Source organism: Salmo salar, chromosome 17, assembly GCF_965601325.2.
Source record: "Salmo salar chromosome 17, fSalSal1, whole genome shotgun sequence".
Classification (NCBI taxonomy): domain Eukaryota; kingdom Metazoa; phylum Chordata; class Actinopteri; order Salmoniformes; family Salmonidae; genus Salmo; species Salmo salar.
In genome coordinates, this window is record NC_138307.1 from 8625001 (window position 1) to 8647529 (window position 22529).

Sequence of the window (22529 nt, forward strand, 5' to 3'; positions counted from 1 at the left end):
AGCAAAGCACCCCCACAACATGATGCTGCCACCCCCGTGCTTCACGGTTGGGATGATGTTCTTCGGCTTGCAAGTCTCCCCATTTTTCCTCCAAACATAACGATGGTCATTATGGGCAAACAGTTCTATTTTTGCTTCATCAGACCAGATGACATTTCTCCAAAAAGTACGATCTTTGTCCCCATGTGCAGTTGCAAACCGTAGTCTGGCTTCTTTATGGCGGTTTTGGAGCAGTGGCTTCATCCTTGCTGAGCGACCTTTCAGGTTATGTCGATATAGGACTCATTTTACTGTGGATATAGATACTTTTGTACATGTTTCCTACACCATCTTCACAGGGTCCTATGCTGTTGTTCTGGGATTGATTTGCACTTTTCGCACCAAAGTACGTTCATCTCCAGGAGACAGAACGCGTCTCCTTCCTGAGCGGCATGACAGCTGCGTGGTCCCATGGTGTTTATACTTGCGTACTATTGTTTGTACAGATGAATGTGGTACCTTCAGGCATTTGGAAATTGCTCCCAAGGATGAACCCAACTTGTGGAGGTCTACAATTTTTTTTCTGAGGTCTTTACTGATATCTTTTGATTTTCCCATGATGTCAAGCAAAGAGGCACTGAGTTTGAAGGTAGGCCTTGAAATACATCCACAGGTAGACCTCCAATTGACTCAAATTATGTCAATTAGCCTATCAGAAGCTTCTATAGCCATGACATCATTTTCTGGAATTTTCCAAGCTGTTTAAAGGCACAGTCAACTTAGTGTATGTAAAATTCTGACCCACTGGAATTGTGATACAGTGAATTATAAGTGAAATAATCTGTCTGTAAACAATTGTTGGAAAAATTACATGTGTCATGCACAAAGTAGATGTCCTAACCAACTTGCCAAAACTATATTTTGTTAACAAGAAATTTGTGGAGAGGTTGAAAAACGAGTTTTAATGACTCCAACCAAAGTGTATGTAAACTTCCCACTACAACTGTAGATGTACATTACATGTCTTTATTGTAAAATGTATTTTATCTTTCTGAGTATAACCTTTCTAAATAAAGGTGAAATAAATAGACTTGTATCCCCAGAAACCCTACGTGTGTAAAGTCCCCGGGTGTACGAAGCGCTACACGGACCCCAGCTCTCTCAGGAAGCACGTGAAGACAGTCCATGGACCAGAGGCCCACGTCACAAAGAAACAGCGCAGCGACCTGCCGCCCAGCAGACCCATGCCACCCAAAGAGAATGGAGAGAACGAGACAGGCCGGGGCATGGAGGAGAAGATGGACAGCACCTCGAGAGGCACGGAGGACTACCTGCAGGTCACGTCTATCAAGACGGAGAACTCTGTGGTAAGAGATCATCTGGTGTTGCAGCCTATCATCCAATGAGAGATCATCTGGTGTTGCAGCCTATCATCCGATGAGAGATCATTTGGGGTTGCAGCCTATCATCCGATGAGAGATCATTTGGGGTTGCAGCCTATCATCCAATGAGACATAATTTGGTGTTGCAGCCTATCATCCAATGAGAGATAATTTGGAGTAGAAGTGGAAATATAATTCAGCAAACACAGACAGTTTTTAGTTTACCATACGGTTATGTTTACCATATGGGGGCAGCAGGTAGCCTAGTGGTTAGAGTGTTGGGCCAGTAACCGAAAGGTTGCTAGATCGAATCCCCAAGCCGCCAAGGTAAAAAGCTGTCATTCTGCCCCTGAAAAAGGCAGTTAACCCACTGTTCCTAGGACGTTATTGTAAATAAGAATTTGTTCTTAACTGACTTGCTTTGTTAAATAAAAAATGTGTGCCTTCCAATCTATGGTTTAGCCACTTTATAGATTTTTGCAGTCAGATAATGCCCTTCTACTTTCTCAGTCTGAGCCCCTACTAACAATGGCATGCAAATCTTACCTAACAAACCTTTATCCTTCCTATTTAACACTCTCTGCACATTTCCTTTCCATTTCTCTTCTCTTTGAACTTTTCCTTAAGGACAGACATTACTAAGGTGAGCACAGCTTCAGTTTGAGCTTCAGTTCAATACAGAATATCTTTCATAATATCTCTCATCATTTTATCATCATGTACTACTGCTGTATGACAAGCCACAGCCAGTAAGGAACACAGTCCAAAAATGTGTATAATAGTTATTACAGAATTTTAGGGCCACATACTGTACACCATAAAGAGGGACTGGGGAGCCCAACAACCCAGAGAGACATAGATTCATAGCCCCATATGCTGGCTTAGCATGTACTCAAGCATCCTTTCATCTCTCCCATTTCTAATTCACAGACGGTCTTAAGGGAGCTGTAATCTGTAGCCACCCCGACCAACACTCGTTATTTACAATTAAAGTTGTGGAGAAAAGAACTTGCATGATTCGCTGTACATCTCCTTATGTTGTTATGTTATCACTGTTCTACTTTCTCTTCGTTAGATGCTGATCCCTTTCCTTTTTAGATAGTTTATAAACATGTTGTGTCTCTCTCCTTCCCTCCCGCTCCTTCCTTCCCTCCCTCTCCATCTCTCTCTCTCTCTCTAGATGTATCAGTCCAGCCCTGGTGGTCAGTCGTCATGTAGCAGCGAGCCGTCGCCACTTGGCAGTTCCACCAACCATGACAGTGGAGTAGAGATGGCCCTCCACAGCAGCGGGGGAAGCATGGGGGACCTGACTGGGCTGGACGACCCCTCAGGGCCCCTCATGGACTCCTCCTTCTCTGGCCTCTGGTCTGGGACAGCAGGGGGTGGGGTGGGCCTCCACCTACGTCAGCACCTAGGCCCCAGCCACATCCACAGACTAGAACACCTGAAGAAGGAGAAACTGAAGACGGTGGGGGACTCCTGCCAGTGGGCCAATCATCATCCATCTCCTCCAGTCCAGAACACCAAGCTACCGCCCATACCAGCAAGCGGTGAGTGAGCATAAAAAGAAAGAAGTAACCAGTGTTTTCATAATTATCCTTTTTGAGTATTCAGTACATTCAGAAAACTACTCAGACTATATTTCCCCTGTGTGAAATCCATTTTTCTTCTCTTCAGGGTCCCTTCTGGAGAGAGGAAATATTGGTGGTGGGCCTGGATCGTTCCTCAGCCTCAGTGAGCTGTGTTCCAGTAAGGTGACTGTCCTGAACCAGCTGGACCATCTGATGGAGCGCAGGGACAGCACCACCAGCACCGTCTCCTCTGCCTACATCAGCCGGCGCTCCTCTGGCATCTCCCCCTGCCACTACAGCCGCCGCTCCAGCGACGCCTCCACGTTCAGTGGCCACCGCCACAACAACATCAGCTCCACCGGCTCCTACGACCCCATCTCTACAGACCTGTCCCGGAGGTCCAGTGACGCTAGCCAGTGTGGAGGTGGTGGAGGAGGGGGAGGGCTGCCCAGTCACCTCAGCCTCACCCCCGCCCAGCACTACCACCTCAAGGCTAAATATGCGGCGGCTACAGGCGGAGCCCCACCCACACCTCTACCCAACATGGAGAGGATGAGTCTGAAGACCCCCTTGGCCCTCTACAGGGATGCTTCCCAGGGAGACTCATCGTCTGGTTACTCCTCCTTCAACCCCATTGCCCCCAGTGGTGTTCTCAGGCGCTGCAGCGGCGATATGGGAGGCTATAACGGCCGCAGCATGATGCCCCACGAAGCTCCGTCCAACATTCCCCGTCGGGCTAGCGACCCCGTCCCCCGACCGCCATCCCTGGACCCGCTGTCCCATCAGTCTCAGGTGCAGCGCTACAACAGCATGGGCAACATGCAGAACCTCCACCCACATGCCTCCCAGCCCAACCAGGCCCTGTCTGCAGCCGAGCGGCGCCACCTGGCGCCCCAGAGCCACCAGCCGCGCTCCGACGGCAGTCTGCAGCGATACCCTTACTGCCCCCGGCCGCCCAGCATCTCTGAGAACGTGGCCATGGAGACCATGGCCGGCGACATGAGCGGTAGTCGCAACAACAGTGAGGAGGAGATGATGGTACTTCCTGATGACGTCGTTCACTACATCGCCTGTCAGGGCGGATCTGGAGAGTCAGACTGTGCCAACGGGTACAACCGACAAGCACAATGTGGTTTCCATGGAAACACAATAAACCCTAACCCCCAGCAGCAACAGCCGTTTTACCACCAGCAAAGGATGGCTGTGGTGGACACCAATATGAATATGAACCCCTCGTCTGCACCACAAACCATGCCCCTCTTCTGTGCCCACAGCCCAGGCCATCCGCAGCAGTCTTTCCCCTCCTTACCCAGTAAGACGAGCACCATGCCGGTGCAGTGGAACGAGGTCAGCTCAGGTACTGTGGAAGCTCTTCACAACCCAAGTCAACAGCTGCCGTTCGGTCGAAGCAACCCAAACCTCGCCATGGTCCAACAGAAACAGAACTTTGTCTCGTTCCAGAATCAGAATCTTAACTCCAACCAACACATTGCACAGATTATCCACAACCTGGCTCACGCAGCACATCAGGGGAGAAACATAGAGCAGCATAAGGATGACTCCAGGCTGAGCTGTGTCCAGCAACAGAGCCTACAGCAACAGCAGCCCGCTAATGCTAACCTCAATGAACCAGTGAGTCTCGGGTATGGGTTTAACCAGGGTCTTGGTCCTAGCGATGCTAACGCTAACCAGCGGTCCTCCTGTAGTAGTATGGCAGTTGGTGGCACTCTGGGTATGTTGAGCCAAAACAGTAAACAACAACAGACAGTGCACACTGTAGACACGCAGAACAGCCGGCTGAGGGCGCAGCCAGGGGGGAGTCAATCGTCTCAAGTCACATTTAAGGATAGCGGTGTGAATTCTTCGCGGATGATCTCACAGAGCTATAATATAGTGTCCCAGGTTCAGCATCCCATCCAAAATGGAGTTCAAATACTCCTCCAGCCAAGACCGCCCACAGAACCTAAGTCTCTAAGCAGACAGCATTCAGGGTCAATGACAATGCAGCGGCAAAACTCAATTGGCAATCACTGCAGCAATGGCAACAACACAGACAGCAATGTTATGCTCTACACAGGACAGATACACGTGTTTGAGCCAAACGGAAATGTCAACATGCAGATGATGACATCATCAGTAGTGGACGTTCTTCAATGTCCCTCAGACAGCACTGAGACCGCCATGACCTCACCGGGAGTAAGCAACCAGGTCTCCAGTACAGAGGAGCCCCAGATTGACTTTGACACCATGCTGGATGACGGGGACCACTCCAGCCTGATGTCAGGCACCATCAGCCCCAGTATCCTCCAGAGTCTGTCCCAGACCTCCTCGAGACTCACCACCCCCCAGAACTCTGTCACCCTGCCCTCCCTGCCCCTCCCTGCAGGGGGCAGCAACATGGCCATCGGCGATATGAGCTCCCTGCTCACCGCGCTTGCAGAAGAGAACAAGTTCCTCAACATGATGTCATAAGGACGATCCCAAATACACTGAAGGCAGACACAGGTAAAACCAGGGTACCTACCTTGGTGTATTTGGCCCAGGACGTGTGTTAAAAGAAATGACCTATTGTAACCCAAGCTCTAAGACCAAGAGTTTAAACTGACTGTGTGAATGACAAGAGGGGAACCTACTAGTTAACATTGTTGCAGAGGTCCTCCTGACCATGTGATTGAACACTAAGCACCTCATTGGAGAACTTTGATGACCACCAGAGACTAAGGAATGTATGAGATTCTGAAGACTTCATGCTAAAACACCACCACCACCACTATGTTTGTGCTACTTATTGTATTATCCTGTCATTATGAAGCTAATATGGCGATTTCATATCGATTGAGAAGCCATATTTTGCCTTAGATGAGTAAGTAAGTATAATGTAATCCACAGCACAATTCTGTTAATGTTGTACATGAGATAGTATACAGTTCTGCAGTAAAACAAGTTTACCAAGTGCCTGGCTATGCCGCAGAATATGTAAGACAAGCATATGACACAGTTCACGTTGAAACGCAACCAGGTCCTTCTGTATGATACCAATTTGGGATTTTCCGATCTTAAAGACACACGTATATGTAAATAGTGTAAATGACTTGATCTAAAGTGATTTGATTCTTTCTTTCAGATCTTATTTGAAACTCATTAAAAAACATTCTGTCAGTGAAATTGCTATAAAAAAAAAAACAATATGGGAGAAAAATTATTAAATAATTCAATAGAGTCAGAATAAATCTTTTTCTAATCTATTTAGTCATGTCAGGTCTATTTCCATACAGTGTCTTCGATATGAGCCATTGTCTTATTTGTCTGTTTGGTTGAGTTGGACTTTTGAGATGAACAGTGACGTCTCAGTGTCGGGGATAAGTTGTGACTGGAATTAAGCAACAATTTCAAAAGAATATGCAAATACTTGATATGATACATATTCTGGGTGTGATAACATTGCCATTAACGCTTGGTGATGAATTAGGAAAAATCGAAAAGGGAAAAAGGATCCTCCTTTTCAGTGTCAAATGTCATTTTCTCCAGTGCAGCCCTTGATGATGACGAGGATACTAAGATATCATAGAGTATTAGGAATCAACGTTTTTTTGTATACTTCCATGCAACTCTGTTGTGATGGATATGTATATATCTTTTGTACATTTTTATGAAATACAATATTGTTTTTTGTTTTTTTTACAGAATTGCTGTCTGGTGAGTTATTTCAAACCATGAGTGTTTTTTGTCATGGAATATGACATGTTTGAAATTAGGTTGCGTTGTTTCAGGTCTCTAATATACAGTACCAGGCCGATTGAATTCAAATTGGCCTGTAAATTCATATTACACTTTACTAGAAAAGGAAAGTACAGATATCCCCCCCACAATATAAATGGTACGTTGTTGTATTTCCCACTCCTTGGTTCAAAACTGAACATGGAGACAGTAGACACAATACACAGTAGCCAGTACATCAGAGAGTTGAACTGTTCTTTATTAACCTCTCCTTTAATCTCCTTTAATCTCCTTTAATCTTAGAAGTATATGAGTGTTGATTGCTTAAATAATTCAGGAGAAAAACTTTCTTCTTTGAAGCCACACAAGTTCTCTCTCTCTTTCCTTGCTGCCAACAAAGCATTTTTCCTCCACATCGTATCCTATCATATCAGACATTTATAAAGACACCGGCTATCTTTCAAGGTGATTACGGAGGCTTTGAAATAGGTTCTTCTGACCCCGTCTTGCCCCTGCTTGTAATGTTGGCCTGGACACAATGCTAGTTTCACTCCAGAAACAAATGAGAAAGGGCACACTTGTAAAAGCACAGAGTGCATACAGAGCAGTTTAAAAAGTTAGCCTGTGTGTAGTCCAACATTAGCATTGAAAGATTGGCCCAAAGGAAATGCCTGTTGAAACCACATAAAACACACCAGTTGGGGAGAGAGAGAGAGAGAGAGAGAGAGAGAGAGAGAGAGAAAGAGAAAGAGGTCCAGGGAGGGACAAAGCGTCAAGCAGAGTGTTAGCGCTGAGGAACAAATTATTTTATTCTGACAGCTAATTCAGCCGAGAATACGTTTGATCTGAGGTTTTTAAGAGATTTTGCCACTGGAATTCCTTATTCTCTAAGAAATGAAAGAGAGAAAATAGCCTGAGGATATGAAATCGTATCAGTAAAGGGGTTAGTCATAAATTAGCAACACCTCAATGTATTGGTAGATCTAATAGGATGATAATTGTGAGATGTACTGACTTGTGCAGTATGTATAGACTACAAACACATCGTCTATATTAGGCAGACATTGAGGGTGGGGAAAAACTTTGGTCCTTAGAAATCTAGAGATGTTTTAAAAGAACCCAGGTTTATTACAGGCCTTAACCTCATACCTAGCAACCCTAACGCTAGCTTCATGTCCACATACCGGTTCAACCCTAAGCCTCAACCACAACCCCCCTAACCCTAACACTAGCTCCATGTCCACAAGTACCAGTTGGGTTCTCAGTCACAGAAACAGTAACCAACAGTGCAGTAAGTCCTCAGTAAGTCCTCAGTCCTCAGTGATATTATTAGCCGAGGTCATTTTCAACCCTTTCTCATCACAGGGCCCTCAAAGGAAAGCATGTCCCTCTAAACCCTGCAGTAAAGCAGACACATCTGTTGTGAATTAAAAGGGCTTTCGAGGTATGCATTTTACAGCATATCCTGCATTCTTCAGTCCCCAAGGGGAGAGGAATGTGATTTACAGGTTCTCCTTGTGAGTGACAAGGTATTCAGAACACACACACACACGACTCTTCATACAGCTGCCCACAGACATCAGCCACAGACAGTCTGGCACACGGCACAGCGGGGCAGCTGCATGCTGACTAACACTGGCACTGGTCTGGACTGGTCTCCACCGCTGCTAACCACTGGACCTGGGACAACTCAAATGATACACTGGCAACATCCACAGGTATGAAAGACAACCGAGATACACCATCTCCATCCAGTGGGACATGGGACTAGTGCTAGAGCAGTGCACTGAGCCACAGGCCCAGGAGAGGAGCACAGTACTAATGATGCTTTAATATAGCGCTGCTGTCCTCTGGAACAGGCTCTTGACTGATTGGATGAGCAATGAGAGCAGGGCAAAGAGCTGCAAGCGCCATGCTGGAAAATCAATCAATTAACCAAGCAAGCAGATCCAGGCTGGCTCGTTTACAGGCAGCAGGCAGGCAGGGCCCCCTAATTACCACACAGGGTTAAGTCCTTACAACGCTCAGCATGGGGTCTAAAACAACCATCTTTGGGTCATTGAATAGAACAACAATTGCATTTGATTATTCAACAAATGAAGCATTGCAAAAGATTTTGTATGTAATGATTTGTCATTTTAACCTCAGTAAAATGGTGCAGTGACAGTTTCCTAAACCAGCCCTGCCTGATAAAAATTCTGAACACCTAGTTTGTCTTCTGCAGCACCCTTGACCTTCGTCAGAGAAGGCTTTCATCCTGTGTCCCCTAGTCAGAACATCACCATCCACGGTGGTGCATCAGATCAGCCTCAACACACACACACACACACTTCCCCCTGCGGATGGGCCTACACATGTCTGTTAGTGATCTGCCGGAGATCTGAGGGTCTCTCCGTTCTCACCAGGCCCCCGTGAGAGCTTCCAAGAGGGGCAGCCAGCCCCCCCCCCCACTCTGCTGATGCTCGCTCTCATTTAACTTCCAGAGTGAAGAGTGTTTGCTGCATGAGACACACCCGGGCCAACACACTTGAAGTGCCTCTCCTACATCTCCTGGATGTTGTTAATTAGATATAGCACAATACCAAAGCTCTCCTCTCCCAAAGTGGTGTCAGGGGCTTCTGTCAGAAATAGAGAGAGAGAGAGAGAGAGCGAGCAACCACAAAGTTGTCAGCACAAGCACCCCCGATGAGGAGGAGAGGGGGAGGAGATGAGGGGGAGATGATGGTTTTCCCTGCATATAGGATGTAGCAGTGCCTGGGCTGGTCCTTATTAGGGAACTGATTGTGTTTGAAATGCGATTGTCCCATGCCTGCTCAGATGGAACAGCACATTTTATATATGGGCTGCCAGTCTACACGACGACAGTGTTGCTCACTGTTTGACTGGCCGCATGGGAACTGAAATTGATTCATAAATGAACGTTGTCTTTCAGTGGCAAAGAGGCCCGGCTTGATATTATTTTTATAAAAATGAATGCCCTATCAGGGATTTTCATGCATGATCCATCAAGGATGACATCACAAGCAGGAACTAAGGCTGTGGGGCTATTTGTGGGGAAGATTCGGCCTTGTTAGCGTGTAATATGTAATAATATGTGTGATAATGCATGGCTGGGGATTGAATGGTGTAATGTGGTGTTTGATAAGCAGCACAAGGGAGTGTAAGTGGAGGGGGGGGGGGGGGTTAGAGGACATGCAGTCTCCTTCACCATCTCCTTTGTGACAAAGTAGATTTTCTTTGACTGACAGGGTGGATCTGGTGCTCATTGGACCAGCAACACTTCAATCATTCATTTAATCAGAATTGTCCATCGGTCAGAGACACCATTCAACCCAACAACTAGCATTGGCTTGGAGTGACACCATGTCTCCTTGATATCCCTGGTCATTATATGATCTCAGTGATGGTTAAACAACCACATTACAGGAATAGTCAAAACAGCACATGAATATATATTTTAGTGCTAAGTTTTATTGTCAAATGCACAGTTAACGTGAAATGCTTAACTTGTATGCTCTAGCTAACAGTAATCAACATAAATGTTTAATAAAAAATAAAAATAAATAAAAATATATATATTATATATATATATTTATAATAAAGAAAATAAATAGAAATGAAGAGAAATAAGAAATGAAATAGGAAGCTATGGTGGTTCAATGTGAAGTGAGCACTGTCTTGGAGTCAAACACTAGATGTGTTTTAGAGCAGGGTTCCCCAACTCGTCAAATGTTTTCTGAGCAATAACAAAAAAGTTGATATGTTTTATTGTTGGACATAAGACTGTAAAAACACCAGCAAATCCACTCAAAGTGATTTCAATTTTGGAAATATGTTCCAAAGTATTCCCAAGCATAATTGAGACGTACAGTTGAAGTCAGAATTTTACATACACCTTAGCCAAATACTTTTAAACTCCGTTTTTCACAATTTCTGACATTTAATCCTAGTAAAAATTCCCTGTCTTAGGTCAGTTAGGATCACCACTTTATTTTAAGAATGTGAAATGTCAGAATAATAGTTGAGAGAATGATTTATTTCAGCTTTTATTTCTTTCATCACATTCCCATTGGGTCAGAAGTTTACATACACTCAATTAGTATTTGGTAGCATTGCCTTTAAATTGTTTAACTTGGGTCAAAGGTTTCAGGTAGCCTTCCACAAGCTTCCCACAATAATTTGGATGAATTATGATCCATTACTCCTGTCAGAGCTGGTGTAACTGAGTCAGGTTTATCGGCCTCCTTGCTCACACACGCCTTTTCAGTTCTGCCCACAAATTGTCTATAGGATTGAGGTCAGGGCTTTGTGATGGCCACTCCAATATGTTGACTTTGCTGTCCTTAAGCCATTTTGCCACAACTTTGGAAGTATGCTTGGGGTCATTGTCCATTTGGAAGACCCATTTGCGACCAAGCTTTAACTTCCTGTCTGATGTCTTGAGATGTTGCTTCAAAATATCTACATAATTTTCCTCCCTCATGGTACCATCTATTTTGTGAAGTGCACCAGTCCCTCCTGCAGCAAAGCCCCCCCACAACATGATGCTGCCACCTCCTTGTTTCACAGTTGGGATGGTGTTCTTCGGCTTGCAAGCGTCCCCATTTTTTCTCCAAACATAACGATGGTCATTATGACCAAACAGTTCTATTTTTGTTTCATCAGACCAGAGGACATTTCTCCAAAAAGTACGATCTTTGTCCCCATGTGCAGTTGCAAACCATAGTCTGGCTTCTTTATGGCGGTTTTGGAGCAGTGGCTTCTTCTTTGCTGAGCGGCCTTTCAGGTTATGTCGATATAGGACTTGTTTTACTGTGGATATAGATACTTTTGTACCCGTTTCCTCCAGCATCTTCACAAGGTCCTTTCCTGTTGTTCTGTGATTAATTTGCACTTTTCGCACCAAAGTACGTTCATCTCCAGGAGACAGAACGCATCTCCTTCCTGAGGCACTGAGTTTGAAGGTAGGCCTTGAAATACATCCACAGGTACACCTCCAATTGACTCAAATGATGTCAATTACAGGCTGACTACACCACTAGCGTCGCATGCGCTCGCATTGCAAAATAAATGTAGAAATCTATATTATTCAATAATTGCACCCACACTGCTCGCGCGCGCCAACGAGCATCTGAGTTGCCAAGGGCTATAATAGAAGTCAGTTCTATTTCTGACGCAGATCGCGCTGCAAGTCCTGCCTCTCCCATCTCCTCATTGGTTTATAGAAGCAGGTACCCACGTGCCATCTCCTTATTGGTTATACCCACGTGGGTGACTGAAAGACGAAATAGGTCGGTGGTGGTAATGCACCTAATTTATGAAAGTTGACAATCGCAATATAAAGTCAAGAGAAGAAAAAGCCTGGAAGGAGGAGAGATGACTAGAAACGATTCGGTTGACCGTTTTATGTGTGGACTAATTAGTGGGGTAGAGGACCTTGTGCATTTCAGGTAAAATAACAACTCAATGTTTATATCCTAGGACAAATTAGCTAGCGCAAGCCAGCTTAATAGGACAAATTAGCTAGCAAGTGCAAGCTAGCTAGCTAAATTGCCATAAATGTTTAATGCTTTTCGACCTGTCCCCAAATTAATATAATTGGTTCAGAGTTTGTTTTGATATTTTAACCTGCGTGTCGTGATCGCGTTTGGTGTGGGGGGAAAAAATACATTTATGCACGATGACGCACACGCGCAGCCGGTTTGGGTTCCATGTTAGCCTATCAGAAGCTTCTAAAGCCATGGCATCCTTTTCTGGAATTTTCCAAGCTGTTTAAAGGCACAGTCAACTTAGTGTATGTAAACTTCTGACCCACTGGAATTGTCATACAGTGAATTATAAGTGAAATAGTCTGTAAACAATTGTTGGAAAAATTACTTGTGTCATGCACAAAGTAGATATCCTAACCAACTTGCCAAAACTATAGAAATGTGTGGAGTGATTGAAAAATGAGTTTTAATGACTCCAACCTAAGTGTATGTAAACTTCCGACTTCAACTGTACATGTATGTGCTCGTAAATAAATGTAAGCAAGGTTTGAAATGATTATGTTTTAGTCAAATATGATAAAATATGATAAATGGAGTTCTGGCCCCCGGACCCTCCTCTCAAGAAAAAAATTGGCCCGCGGCTGAATCTAGTTGATGATCCATGTTTTAGACAGTCCAAAGAGATAGAAAGATCTCCTTGAATATTATTCTCCTGCAGCACTGAGGTGAGCGGTGCAGCAACCTGGGAGTCATAAACCCTTCTGAGGTGGTTTATAAGGAGAATTAATAATATATTAATAACTCATGGTGATGTCCTACTGACTTCCTGACTTCTGATCCGCTCATTACAATAGGACCACCACACAGCCAATAGGAGGAGAAGGGCTAGGAAGAGTAGGACGTCAAGGGCCATGTCTCTGTACCTGGTGAATATTAACAATGCTCCCTGCATAATCTCCCTCTGCTGAAAGGTCAGAGTGGAGTGGGAAAGAAAGGCACCCACTGGCTGAGTTAGTGAGGGAGAGGGAGTGAGGGAGAGGGAGTGAGGGAGAGGGAGTCACTCACTTCAAAAGCTGGTGTCTTATTCATGATAAAGTCTTATAAAATGGCCAAGTTAATGGATTTAAATAGCTGCAAACTTGTATTTTATACGTGTTTGAATGTGTATACCTACCAATACTGTACGGTCGTGTGTGTGTGTTTGTGCGTGGGTGTGTGTGTGTGAGTTCAATCTTATGCGTACTGTGAGCACCAGTGGTGTAAAGTACTTAAGTAAAAATACTTTATAGTACTACATAAGTGGTTTTTTAGGTATTTGTACTTTATATTTTGGACTACTTTTACTCCACTATATTCCTAAAAAGAAGAATGTACTTTTTACTCCATACATTTTCTCTGATACCCAAAAGTACATTTTCAATGCTTAGCAGGACAGGAAAATGGTCAAATTCACTCACTTATCAAGAGAACATCTCTGGTCATCCCTACTGACTGATCTGGCAGACTCACTAAACACAAATGCTTAGTTTATAAATGATGTCTGCATGTTGTAGTGTGCCCCTGGCTATCCATATATAAAAAATATATATATTTAAAAAAAAAATCTGTCTGATTTGCTTATTATAAGCCATTTGAAATGATTTACACTTTTACTTTTGCTTTTGATACTTAAGTATATTTTTGCAATTACATTTACTTTTGATACTTAAGTATATTTAAAACCAAATACTTTAGACTTGTACTCAAGTAGTATTTCTCTGGATGACTTTCACTTTTACTTGAGTCATTTTCTATGAAGGTATCTTTACTTTTACTCAAGTATGACAATTGGGTACTTTTTCCCACCACTGGTGAGCACCTCTGTCACGCAGTCATGTTGTAAAGCTTTGTGGGGAATGTCAAATCAGATGGCGTGGTTTAAGATTTACTGGAAATAGATTCCAGATGCAGGTTCAACAACACCAAGTCCCAGTTGTGATGCTCTGAGCAGCTCAGCAGAACTCTGGTGGCAGACAGCCCCTATCCAAGCAGAGGAGGCTAAGCAGTAGGCGCCCTCATACAGAAAGTCCACCTCCTCCTCAACACACAGAAACACCAGCCCTGCGTCCCAATAAAAGTTCATTTCTCCTGCAGCGTGTACTTTTTAATCTCACTTCATGAATTTGAAAGAAAATGACTGGTAGAAGAAATAGGCTTTTAAAATTGCGGTGAGTAGTTCACGAATGCAAGAAAGGACAGGTTATTAGAGGGTAAAATTGTCTTTGCGCTAAGCAGAGGCCCGACAGTGTCCAGCTTGGTCCCACACCAACAGCCCAAAAGCATGCTCTTTCACCTGTGACCCACCTACTTACACAACAGTCTGTCAAGGAGTGGAGGCTTTCTCTTCTCTCTGCTCTGCAGCTTAAATGCAGCGGTTTTAGGGGGACCAATTCATCATAAATCCTAGACAATAGGGGCGGGGAGAAAGTGTTAAAGTACGCAGGGGGTGTCAAGTGAAGTTGTTGTCCGTGTTAATCACGTGATGGAAATGAGAACATAGAATGGAAAGGAAATGAGTATTTTAGTTTTGAACATTCTTATAAATCAAATGTGATAGAATATGACAATACGCTTTTCCAACAAAAGCAGTGTTGGGTTTAATTTTGACAAAGAAAAAACATCACAGCAAATTTTAACAAAATATTGCAGCACAAACATCACAGCACAATTTTAAATAATGTTTATCGGTATAATCCCGGATATGTATCCTAGTATTTCCAAAACAGTTGAGAAGGCTTATCCAATCGGTTACGAGGCCATCAGTGTCATAAACTAATATATCATACATATTCATGATGTGTTGCTATGCAAAATAGCATCTGTCTTTCAATAGCCTACCATCTGTTTAAGGGAATTTGTCATATTTATTGTTTATGAGAGAAATACCACACAATAAGGTGTTTGGAAAACAATTGTGATGCTCATTACCTTGAAAGTTTAGACACAAAAATAGGTATCAGTGGTATTTTGATGCGTAGCAATTTATTGATGTGGGCGATGGAATGTCCCATTTAGTATTCGTTCAAAATCGAGAGGAGAGGATGAGGGGGCAGTGTGGTGAACCTGGAGCCAGGCTAGGGTTTTTTAATGAGTGCTTCCTGAAGCCCCAGAGAGGGGAGACCTGGAAGTCCTGTGAACAGCAAGGTGGCATTCCTGACCCCCCTCTGCTGCTGCCACTACCCTGGCTTCCTGACTCCCATAGACCCCGCTATCTGCAGAGTTTTAACACGCTCCATCAATCCCATCCCTTCCATCCCTTTCTCGCCGTCTCAGCCCGGAACTTTCCTGAAATGCTACTAAGGGCCTGGATATTAGAGTCCAACAGCTGATCACTACTGAGCATCACTGCATTGGGACTGGGCTAGAGATGCTAGAGGTGCTTTAACCGTGGTCACACTCTCCCTCCCTCTCTCGCCCTGCACTACCCAGGATGTCAAGTGATGCCTCATGCCGGCGATGTTTTCCCACCTAAAATGATGAACACCTTTCAAGTGCTAAAAGCGGAGGTTTTGCTGTTACTGTCAGGTTCAGCATTCAACTAAAAGGGTATCCAGTGTGATGTTTATTGGGCCAGGATGGTGGTAGTGTGTATCACTAGCAGGGAAGGGCCAGGGATAATGCCCTTGATGGTGTGATTGTCCCTGGACTGTGATGAGCAAGGACACAGTAGTAACAAGGCTCTGAGACCGTTACTATGGAACTATTTCAATGAGCAGAACTGATACAAAATCATTTTAATTTCAGATACTTCCAATCAAGATAAGAGGATTTCACTTCTGTGTACTTGGGCACCTTTTGCATGGATTTGTTTGAATGTTCTTACTTTTTCATGAACAAATCTATATTGAAAGGGATGTTTCATAAGGCCTCAATAGAATAAGTTTCATAAAACCTACATCTGCCATACAATATAAGTCTCACTTCTGTGATGGGTTTAATTTTGACAAAGAAAAAACAAAATATTGAGTACATTGTTTTCTACATCTAGTGCTGGCTTGAGAAGGTGAAATAACAAAGGTTTGACTGGGAATGCAGTTGAGACACAGAATTTCTTAACCATGAAGCTGTCAAGACAATCTCTCCCAGAACATACCCACTTACCCCATAACGGAGCAAACCTCCCCAGAACTCTGACTTGTTCACTCAGAGAGCGAAGACCCAAACAGGAAGCATCCCTCTTTGATCTGCATGGCACACGAGGTCAACAACGTAACGGTGGTTTGGTTCAAACATGAATAATATATTTCTACATCTTCACATAGAACAGCTGGTTTGAAGATTGCATTCCGTTGCGGTCTGAGAAGACAGGTTCTCCTGAAGGGAACTTCATCTCAACCCAGAATTTCAAAACAAAAGTGTACTGTAGCTAAGGCTACATAGGGTGAAAGTGCATGTCTGTCTGTGATGGGATTGTGTTCTTCCAGTGGCAAAGACTATACTGTTTAAAGTAGAGTTAAAACTATTGTAGCCATTGAAAATAGATACAGTTTATGTCTCCATGAAGAAAATGATCTTATTTGTGAAAAGGATTTTAACAGTGACTAGGCTACTGATATCATTGATTTACAGACTGATGCAATAACTCCACAGTAACACATGCTAATGGTTTTCCTAGCGAGAAAATTAACCATGCCTGCCAAAATCTACCAAGTAAAAAGGCTCCAAAACATGATTATTTTCCTATTTTTTTTGGAAGAAAACCTGCAGTCATTCTCAGTTTATAAATCACTGTGGCTATTAACACGCCTTTTCAATAAGCAGGAAAATGCAACATCATTTTCCACAGCAATTAGACAGCCTGATGTAAAGTAACTTGGCTGAGGCACCAGGCATGTTGTATGGCTCCTTCTAGCCTTGCTGGAAGGACTTAACAGGGCTACAGCGGCTGAGCAGCGCATGCTTTGGCTGGGAAAGCAGGACTGGAGTTGGGCAAGAGGACATGATGATGTAATGCTGCTACAGAGAGCGAGCTGGTCTCCTCTCCCCCTCTCCTCTCCGTCCTCTCTTAACCCCTTTCCTCTGCTCTCCTATCCTCTCACCACATCGCCTCTCTCGCCAAAGAAAACCCACTCCCTTTTTCTTCTGTCTGATTATCAGCACAGTATTAACCTCACATAAAGCATCTGCAGACAGACAATATCTAAAATCATGGCTATGAAAAATAGTCCTTCTTTCGCTCTCTCCACCCCTCACCCCTCGTCCGGACTGCCCGGCATTAGAACCCAGTTATGCAAAGCAGCCAGAGCCCGATGCCTGTCACCGGCTAATCACCACAAGGATGATCGATGATGTTTATTTTGTGATGAAGGAACGCAGCCCCCCGACTGATGATAATTGTAATAAAAAGGACAGATCAAGCCTCTAAAGTTAAATAATCAGGCCATAATTTGCATTAATGTCTGGGTGGGGGTTGTTGGGGGACTTGACAGCTATCTAGGGCCCCCGCGCCATTCTGGTTTGTTAGGACGAGTCCACCTTCAAGAGCACCCGTTTCCCTTGGCCTCCAGAGAGTGATTGTCTTACATCCCATATGATGATGGTCACTATCATAAGGACTCATTACAAACCTTGAGAAAGATAGCCTGGATTTTGCTTCATTCCCACTGGGCACAGCCGTCAATTCAACATATATTCCATGTTGGCTCAACGTTATTTCATTGAAATGACGTGGAAACAACATTGATTCAACCATGTGCACAGTGGGATGTATTCAACATAGTATTCGCAACAGCATAAAGCGTCTTGATATCTGGAATTACTGAATTGTCCATATCTGTACTCCATTGGTTTGTTGATGTTAGTCCATTGACTCCATTCCAGCCATTATTATGAGCCGTCCTCCCCTCAGCAGCCCCCGCTGCTGTACTTATTTTATACCGATTTAGTACGTACAGTTGAAGTCGGAAGTTTACATACACTTAGGTTGGAGTCATTAAAACTCGTTTTTCAACCACTTCACAAATTTCTTGTTAACAAACTATAGTTTTGGCAAGTCGGTTAGTACATCTACTTTAAGTAATTTTCCCAACAATTGTTAACAGACAGATTATTTCACTGTATCACAATTCCAGTGGGTCAGAAGTTTACATAAACTAAGTTGACTGTGCCTTTAAACAGCTTGGAAAATTCCAGAAAATGATGTCATGGCTTTAGAAGCTTCTGATAGGCTAATTTACATAATTTGAGTCAATTGGAGGTGTACCTGTGGATGTATTTCAAAGCCTACCTTCAAACTCAGTGCCTCTTTGCTTGACATCATGGGAAAATCAAAATAAATCAGCCAAGACCTCAGAAAAAAAAACTGTAGACCTCCACAAGTCTGGTTCATCCTTGGGAGCAATTTCCAAATGCATGAAGGCACCACATTCATCTGTATAAACAATAGTACGCAAGTATAAACACCATGGGACCAGGCAGCCGTCATACCGCTCAGGAAGGAGACCCGTTCTGTCTCCTAGAGATGAACATACTTTGGTGTGAAAAGTGCAAAAATGAGTCCTATATTGACATAACCTGAAAGGTCGCTCAGCAAGGAAGAAGCCACTGCTCCAAACCGCCACAAAAAAAGCCAGACTACGGTTTGCAACTGCACATGGGGACAAAGATCGTACTTTTTGGAGAAATGTCCTCTGGTCTGATGAAACAAAAATAGAACTGTTTGGCCATAATGACCATCGTTATGTTTGGAGGAAAAAGGGGGGAGGCTTGCAAGCCGAAGAACACCATCCCAACTGTGAAGCACGGGGTGGCAGCATCATGTTGTGGGGGGCTTTGCTGCAGGAGGGACTGGTGCACTTCCCAAAATAAATGGCATCATGAGGCAGGAAAATTATGTGGATATTTTGAAGCAACATCAAGACATCAGTCAGGAAGTTAAAGCTTGGTCGCAAATGGGTCTTCCAAATGGACAATGACCCCAAGCATACTTCCAAAGTTGTGGCAAAATGGCTTAAGGACAACAAAGTCAAGGTATTGGAATGGCTATCACAAAGCCCTGACCTCAATCCTATAGACAATTTGTGGGCAGAACTGAAAAAGCGTGTGCGAGCAAGGAGTCCTACAAACCTGACTCAGTTACACCAGCTCTGTCAGGAGGAATGGGCCAAAAATCACCCAACTTATTGTGGGAAGCTTGTGGAAGGTTCCCGAAACGTTTGACCCAAGTTAAACAATTTAAAGGCAATGCTACCAAATACTAATTGAGTGTATGTAAACTTCTGACCAACTGGGAATGTGATGAAAGAAATAAGAAATAAATCATTCTCTCTATTATTTCACATTCTTAAAATAAAGTGGTGATCCTAACTGACCTAAGACAGGGAATTTTTACTAGGATTAAATGTCAGGAATTGTGAAAAACTGAGTTTAAATGTATTTGGCTAAGGTGTATGTAAACTTCCGACTTCAACTGTATTTCCAATATGCACAATTCTCTGTAAGCACATACTTTTCTACGGCCATTTCTTTCGATAAATATACAGTAGTATCATCATACCAAAGCTAGACACTGACCATTCATCTGGCCCTCCATCTGTCCAATATCACCGACTAGAGTGACCTGAACCACAGACGTTCCACTGGAACAAGTCCTTAAACCCCTTGGGCAGAGCAATGATCATTAGACGGCCAAGCAGCCAAGGACTTGGAAACATTTGCCTCAGTCAGTTCAGTTGTCCTGTTTTTACTAAGTGTTTGAACCGAGGGGTCTCCAAGGGAAACTGAGCCTCTGATGGAGAGCCAGCTGGACTAAAAAGAAGAAGCCCAAAAAAAGGAGTAGAAAAATAAGAGAAGAGGCTAATGGGGCTCCACTTTTAAGTGTGATGTACCAGAGGAATAGATGAATGTGGAGAATTCCCCACATGCACCAATTCACACTAAGGAGGAACACTGTGTTTTTCTCCTTTTCGGTCTTTTGGCTGAGGAACTTTCGAACCTATATTTAAATAGGACTGAGGCTGAAGTTAAACAATATCCTGAAATGAATACAGTGTTGACATCCATCAACTAACGGAGATACTGTATTGAGACAAAATAATATTGTTGTTGTTTTTTTGGGGGGGGGGGGGGGGGTGTATCGATGTGCTTCTTTTTAGATATTCTCTTGAAGATAAGAATAGTACGTGTTGTAGTCTATGTATAATACATGAGAATTTAACTAGCATCAAGTCATACACATCGCCTTAGAGAGCTAAGAAATTCTACAAACTAAATGAAACAAAATGGCCCTTTCTATTTTTACCACAGATGTCGATGTCATCAGGAGGAGTTGTGTTTGCATTCATTCAGAGGATTGTTGAAACAAAATGTGATTCTCCTTCCCCTCATATCACCTTCATGAATATTCAGTAGCCTCAGCGCTGAGGGGAAAAATAAACAAAAAACAAACACAATTATCACAAGTGGCAATTTCAACCAGATGTCTGTAGGATTTGCCGGGCTGCGGCTATGGTAACTGCAGTGTTTGATGGAGAACAAGCGTTCCAGAATCCTCTGTCCAGCCAATCGGAGAGACTCTGGGGGTTCTAATGACCCCTAGGTCAGAGGGGTCACCAGAGTAAAAAGCGGATCTGAGAAATGGCGGGCCCACTGCCAAGACAGGCCCATAAATCCCCTCTCTCAGAGGAAGCCATCTTGTATTATGCTGTTAAATCAAACCATAATCACAGCCTTGCATTGTGCTGCTGGCCCAGACCCATGGCGCAGAGAGGAGGCTACAATACGGAGGGAGATCAATTAGCCTGTGAGCCGAGGAGGAAAATAATGTGAGAGATTGTTCTGCTGATTCGCAAAAATACATTTTGGCAGCTTCACCCCAAAAAAATTGTTTATAAAATAAATGTTTTCTACATGAAAAATACTAAACAAATTATTTTTATATGAATATATACATCCTAAATGATAACATATATCTAGTTTGAAGTGCTTACTGTAAGTTGAGAGAACATTATACAGACAGAATAACAAAAACATATTATATAGCCTACATATGAAATGGCGTTGATCCATTGTGGAACGCATGTTCAACAGGTTGAAGTGTCTAGCTCAATATAGCAGCCCTTAAGCTCTCTCTAGTGGACACACAATGGAACAGCTTTAACTCAACCAATTTGATTTTTACCATACTGTACATACAGTGCGTAGAGTGATTGTAGTGTAATTACAGTGTAATTAAATTCCTACTTTAAAAAAAATATACAGTACCAGTCAAAAGTTTGGACACACCGACACATTCAAGAGTTCCTTTCTTTTTTTACAAGAGTGTGCAAAGCTGTCATCAAGGCTAAGGGTGGCTACTTTGAAGAATCTCAACTATAAAATATATTTTGATTCGTTTCACACTTTTTTGGTTACTACATGATTCCATATGTGTCATTTCATAGTTTTGATGTCTTCACTATTCTACAATGTAGAAAATAGTAAAAAATAAAGAAAAACCCTTGAATGTGTAGGTGTGTCCAAACTTTTGACTGGTACTGTATATTTCAAATCAGACATCTTCAGAAGGGAGTTGAATTAGATTGTAAGGTGTTCTATTTTTTTTTTTTTGGCTTGAAAGGACATGAAATGTGGTGTGTTCAGACTGCTTAAAACACTGAATATCACATCAATCCCTGAATCCTACTTTGTTCAGTTTCTTATCATCCTGAATAATAAAACAGAAATTCACCTCCTGGATTCCCAGATCAGCAGACATCTAGTGTCAGTTTGACACTGGTGCTGCTCTACTCTCTACAGCTGGGGGACTAAGCCAGGGGCCTGATGAGGGCCCTTCCATATTAAACAGGCAGATTAGACACCTTAAACGGAGGGCAGCCTGGAGAGGTGCTGTTACCGAGACCTCCGGGGTCCTGCTGCCTCTCATCAGGCAGGTACGGAAGTGCAGTCACACACACACACACACACAACATGGGCCACAAGAAGAAAACCTCTCCTCTCTCCCCCACTGCCTGCTCTGCCTCACTGTCTTCCTCTCCTCACTGACCTCTTAGTCTGCCAGCGTCTGCTGCCACGGTAATGCTACCACCATTCCCATCATGCACAGGGGCATACGAGCTCCCATGAGTCCCCACACCGCTCCCTGCCATCTGCCGTGATTTATAGAAAATGGCCGATGATTTATGGCCTAGTCATCTCACAATGAAGTTGTTTTCTTTCATAATGGCGACCTCCCGACCCAGCCGCCACTCCCCTGCCTGCTTGGGGAAATGTGTGCTAATCATACACCATAAAGATCTTTAAACAGAAGGGGGTTGGCCGGGGCAGTGGAAATGGAGGGGGCTTTAGTAAAATACATTTTCAACAGCGTGTGAATACTAATAGAGCGGAGTTGAGCAGACCTTGGTGGTGGCGTG

The 22529-nt window shown here is 43.6% G+C and overlaps 1 protein-coding gene across 1 annotated transcript in view; it reads left to right on the top strand.

Moving 5' to 3' along the window:
- Positions 1-6618, top strand: part of LOC106575189 (zinc finger protein GLI2) — a 73847-nt gene extending 67229 nt beyond the window's left edge. The window contains exons 12-14 of the mRNA XM_014151515.3: positions 1083-1346; positions 2542-2911; positions 3039-6618. Of these exons, the coding sequence (XP_014006990.2) occupies positions 1083-1346; positions 2542-2911; positions 3039-5404 (3000 nt within the window). The 3' untranslated portion in view covers positions 5405-6618. The remainder of the gene's footprint in view (positions 1-1082; positions 1347-2541; positions 2912-3038) is intronic.
- Positions 6619-22529: the final 15911 nt, after the last annotated feature.